Raw genomic sequence first — 5455 nt, forward strand, 5'->3', positions numbered from 1 at the left:
AAAAACAGGGAACGTTCCATGCTCTCCAGAAAGGGACATTCAGAACTCCCACATTTAGTAGAGGCTAAAATAAGTAAAAGCTCACTCCAATGGAATTAAATGACACATATCCCCAAAGTGACCTCATATTGAGCACTGTGGTGGTTGGTGGCTGTCTGGAGAAAGAGCCTGGCACGACTCTCTCAGAGCACCACCAGGTCTCACGTGAACAGAGTTAGTCCTGGGGCACCTTGAGGGAGGCAGCTGTGCAGGTAAATATTATTTATGTGGACTCCAGAAAGTTTCCATGTTATTATGCAGACAGATAAAATCATTTCACACAGAGTGACAACACTGATTTTATGCAGCAAGCTCCAAAGCCAAGCAACAGCTCCAGTGTGCTCTTCATTAACAAACTGCTGTTAGTTAAAAACTGTCCCAGCTGAGGCCATTGCAGGATCTCATTGCTCCATTACAGTACTGTGCATCTTTCCCCTTGACCATAAGCAGCAATGCACAATGGATGGCTTTTCTCATGTCTATTTCTGCAACTAATGTTTAACAGAAGGCAGAATTTTTAAAATCTTGTTCTTTCTTCGCAATCATAGTAAAGATATTCAAGCTTAATGCAAAGTTAAGATGTGATTTTTTTTTCTATTCCCACTACAGGAAATTAGTGATACATAATTAATCCTAATATCAATATCTTTGCCCAGGCTTCATTAAGTACATTTAATAGAAAGTACAGCTATTACCAAATCTCAACCCTGAAGCTCTCATGCTGCTCCTTGGAAAAAAAACTGAAAGTCTACTATACCTTGGTCCGCTTTAAAGTTTTTGATAATCCACCTCCAAAAACCCAGATTCAAATTTTGGCACAGACTCCATCCACTTGAGAGTTACATCCTTTTTTTGTAATACAAAATCAGGAAAACATCACTTAACTGTGAAGTCATGAAATAATTTGGCCAGAACGGCATGTGTCTGCTGGCCAAGCTCAAGGTGCACTGGGACAGATCCAGATGGAAATTTCACACTGCACCTGTCCCCAGCACACTCAGCTTTACTAAGGGAAGAGTGATCAAAGCAAAGCCAGAAAACACACAACAATCTGAATACACAGGGAAGTCAAGTACTGTTGAATAAACCCCACTTGATGCTAATTAACATGAAGGCTGGCCAGAACCTACTGTGATTGAAACTTGCACTCTGTTCAAGCAAAACTTTAGGGAAGCCTGGCAGAAGCAGTGAGTGAACCACAGGTGCTGGAAAATCTGTCTGGATCTGTGAATGGCTTTGGTACCACGTGGGCATGGAGAACAGCCTGGATCAGAGCAGGGTGGCTGGGAATGGGAGCCAGCCAGATCATCACACACTGCTCTCTCAGGCCTTTTGTTTGTTTTATGAAAAGGAGACGCTGCCAACTGGTTTCAGATCAAAATTCATCCCAATTGGGAAGGAAAGAAAACTCCTATAAAATGATGCTCAGTAGAAATTAAACTCTCCTGAAGGCATAAGCCTTTTTGGTTAAGTAAAAAGTTACCACCAGCTAATGTGCAAGACAGGGCTGATTAGCCATCTGGTGAAAGTTCCTGCTAAGCTTGCCATGTCACCCCCTGTGCTGAGGAAAGCAGAAGGTGGATCAGTTACATTCTGTCCTTGCCTGCAATGTGTGGTCATCCTTAGGAACATGACACAAAGCTTTCCAGTGCATCCAGGAATTGTGAGTGTTCTGACTTTTCAGCTGCCTTTTTTTTTATCACTGCATCTCAGCTAAATTATTTAAAATAAAAATTACCTATTGCCTTTTTGAAAGCTGAATTCACCCTCAAGCTTTATCAACCTTTGCTATTTTTACCCCTTTGTTTCCTTCTCCAAAAACTGAAATTGCCAGGAGGCTTCCCAGTCATCTAAAGAGCATCAGTAAACAAGAGCAGAGACAGATGGCTGAGCTCAGTTCAAATGAGCACAAGACTCAGCCTCTCCCCTAAAACCCAGGAAGAATGCAGCAGTCCCAGAGAGAAAACAGGGATGTCCATCCCATCTGATAAGGGAGAACTCACTGTGAGGAGGTGCAGAGCTTCCATGGACACTGAACATCCACTACAACTGTCCAGCCTTCCAATAACACAAGAGGATAAGAGGATGGCAGCACAGCACAGAAGAGTTCTCTCTCCATTGTTACTCCCAAAAGTATTGCTGACAAAAACAATCAGCAGGGAAAGTAAAGCCAGGCATCTCCTTCGAGCAGTTACTCTTCTGAGAAGTAATAGAGCAAACTGCCACAACCTGAGAAAGTGACATCTCTGACAGGCCTCTGAATTCACCCAATACTACAGGAATTTGGTCCCATTGACAAATAACATGTTAATCCCATATTAAAATGAGAGCTTTAAAAAGACAAAGAAAATCCATGAGAGCACTCACAGATTTATAATTAAAGAAATCTGTCAAAACAAACATTCCTATTTTCTTCATTCCTGGATTTGATTTTCATTTACTGCATAGAAGACTACAGGTGTTAGCACAAGATACTATTTACATTACATGCCTTGCCTTGCTAAATAGGTTCAGAGATCCACATACATTCAAAAACTGCATCTAAATTAATACAGTTCTTATATGCCTCTTCCACCTATAAACTCTCTCTGATTCCACAGACACACCTGCCTAAATGAGTTACATAAAAATGGATTCAAACATTGCCTAATTCTTCCCCAAAAGAAAAGTTTTATTCTGCTGAAATGTAGTTAACATTTTTCCCTCAGGGCTTCCTGATATTCCAAGTTCTTTCTTCACTCAGCGATAGCAGAAAGCTCCAAGAACAGAGCTGCATAATCATCACCTCCAATCAGCTCTAATTGAAGGCTGACACGAGACAGAACGAGAAACTAGCACTGCAATTAATACAGACAGGAAAAAACAAGACTGTGGGAGCAGCATCATTATCAGTAAAGCTCTGGCAAAACCCTCAGGTTGTGGCTTGTTGGCACACTACCACCTCTGAGGTAGAGTTTAACTACTCCATAGGGCACAAATATGAGGGAGGGAATAAACTGGTGGTGAATTCACCACAAACGGTGAATACCTGGTGAACTTCTGGCCCCTTTTTAGCCCAGTGTTCAGACTGAAACTTTAAGAAATTATTAACATGGGACTCCATTGATCCTCTCAAAAGTAGCCTGAATCAACCCTTCTGGGAATCCAGACTGAATTCCTAAAATGCAGTGTGACATATACTTCTGTAGGATCTCCCTAAAACAGCAAAACTACAAATTAAACACAGAATTCCCACATGAAACAGTTGCTCCCTCAGTGATTCACCCAGGGTCTCCCATTCATTTCCAGGATGCTATTCCCTGCTCAAGACATGTAAAAGACTAAGCAAAAAGCTGGTACACACCTGTATCCCCGTGGAAACAGCTGTCCTGGTGACATCTTGCAGAGGGCAAATCTCCATCACTTGGCCAGATCTGTCCTGTTTTTCGTACACCCACAATAGTGGCCTCAGACACGATGACCTGCTGCTGCCGGTGCCGTTTTTGGGACTGGGGGGTCGGTGGGCTGCTGCTGTCAAAGGACTGCTGGGAGTTCTGGGAGGGGGAGCGGCTTTTATCCCGATACATGCGGTACGTGGTGGGGCTGGGGGAGACATGGCTGGACTGTCCTGAGGAGAAGTCTTCCTCACTGGAGGTAAGGTTCTCATTAGAGCTACAATCAGGAGTGTATCCTCCTCCAATATCTTCAAAACTCCTGGGGGAATAAGATCTCCTGGGCCACGTGAGATGTTTTTCCTGGTCAGGTGGGCCCTGATTTCGCAGAATAGGTCCTTTTCCTTCTCCTTCCCCCATCATTCCACCAACATAGATACTCTGATACGGCTGAAAGTCCATGGGCTGCCAAGGTGAGCGGTTGCTGCCATTGGCATTAATCAGGTTATCTTTAAGAAACTTGGGGTTCAGTTCAGCATCCTCATATTCTCCATCATAGCCAAAGCTGCTCTCTGACGACCTTCCCCTGTAGGCAGGCCTCTGGAACTCACTGAAGCTGGGTACCATGTTAGAAGGGAGGGAGTGCAAAGACTTTTTGCGTTCCATTTGCATGGCTTGGCTACCAAGGGAGCTTATTTTATCCGAAACATCTTTATCATTGACCTTTACTAGCCCCTTCTCATGATGATACTCCATGTTCACATAAAAGGGCTTTTCAACAACATCCTTGTTATCACCAGAAGAGTGTGAATTAACCTTTTTCATTCTCTCAAAATTGGACCTTAGGGCTGCCACACTGGTGCTGTTCCCTCTCTCCTTAGGTTCAAATGATCCCTCTTTCTCAGCAGATCCCACCAGCCTGCGAGTGGAAGCCGATCTGTGTTTTGAAGGAGAGCCATCTGTATCACAGCGATTCTCCATGTCTTCTACAACTCTCTTCAGTTTCTCTTCACCATAGTACTTACACCTGTCCTGCTCTCCTTCCCCGTGGTGGGGGCTGTCCAAAGGTGACAGGTCTGACCCATCGCTCTGGGTAGACAGCTTCCTCATAGATGGTATCCTGGGTTTGAACTTTTCCTCCCCGTGATGTGACTTGCTTTTTTCATATTCGTCTTGGTCAGCAGACTGGTGATGATGCAGGTCCTGGATCTGCTGCTCTGCACCCCCTTCAGGCAACTGAGAAACACGTTTAAAACCCCATCTCTGTCTGTCATAGCTTTTCTTCTCCTTTGCCAGAAGAGTCTGCAGGTAAATCATGCGGAACCTCTCCTTATTAACCTCCATCTCCAGCCTCCGGATAGATGCCTTGCACATCTCCAGTTCCTGTTCAATGTCTCCCACAGATTTCAGCTCCATTTTAGGAGGCTCAGAGTCTGCAAATTGTGCTTTCCAAGCCTCTACAAACCCCACAGGGTCCACCATTTTGCATACGAGAGTAAGTGGAGAATACGAGAAGGAGGCTGGAGAGAAAGAGGTGGAAAGAAAAAACCAACCGGATCTCACATGTAGAAGCAGAAACAGCTCGGGCAGGGTCAACTCAGCGCGTCTCTCTCGCGGTCCATGCAGGGCACTGGGAGGCAGGCAGCGATCCTCTCTCGCAATCGTCTCTCCTCCTTCTGCTTCTGCCGGCCCCAGCCCCGCGTACACTCGCTACTCTCTCCCCGGCATGACCGATCGTTTGCTGGCGAACAATGCTCCCACCCCGGCGATCCCCGAGCACTTTAAAGCGCGTGGACAAAGGAGCGGGCTCGGGGCGGGGGAGGGAAGGTAAATATCGCCTCCCACCCACCTCCTGTCGCCGCCGTCCTGGGCACGGTCCTCAGCGCGGCCACGCTCCGGAGCCCTCCGCTCCGCGCTCCCTCGCCAGCCCCCGTGTTGTGCTTTCTCTTTCTCTCTCCTCCTCTCCCCCTGCCCCTTTCCCTGTCTCCTCCTCCCGGCTATTGTGCAGCGCTCGGGGCGCACACGGTCTCCGCGCGGGCGGCGAT

At 46.1% G+C, this 5455-nt stretch overlaps 1 protein-coding gene across 1 annotated transcript in view; it reads right to left on the bottom strand.

The window, feature by feature from the left end:
• BCR (BCR activator of RhoGEF and GTPase) overlaps positions 1–5443 on the bottom strand; it is a 98235-nt gene extending 92792 nt beyond the window's left edge. The window contains 1 exon segment of the mRNA XM_031063173.1: positions 3383–5443. Coding sequence (XP_030919033.1) covers positions 3383–4892 — 1510 coding nt within the window. The 5' untranslated portion in view covers positions 4893–5443.
• Positions 5444–5455: the final 12 nt, after the last annotated feature.

Source organism: Geospiza fortis, unplaced genomic scaffold, assembly GCF_000277835.1.
Source record: "Geospiza fortis unplaced genomic scaffold, GeoFor_1.0 scaffold31, whole genome shotgun sequence".
NCBI lineage: Eukaryota > Metazoa > Chordata > Aves > Passeriformes > Thraupidae > Geospiza > Geospiza fortis.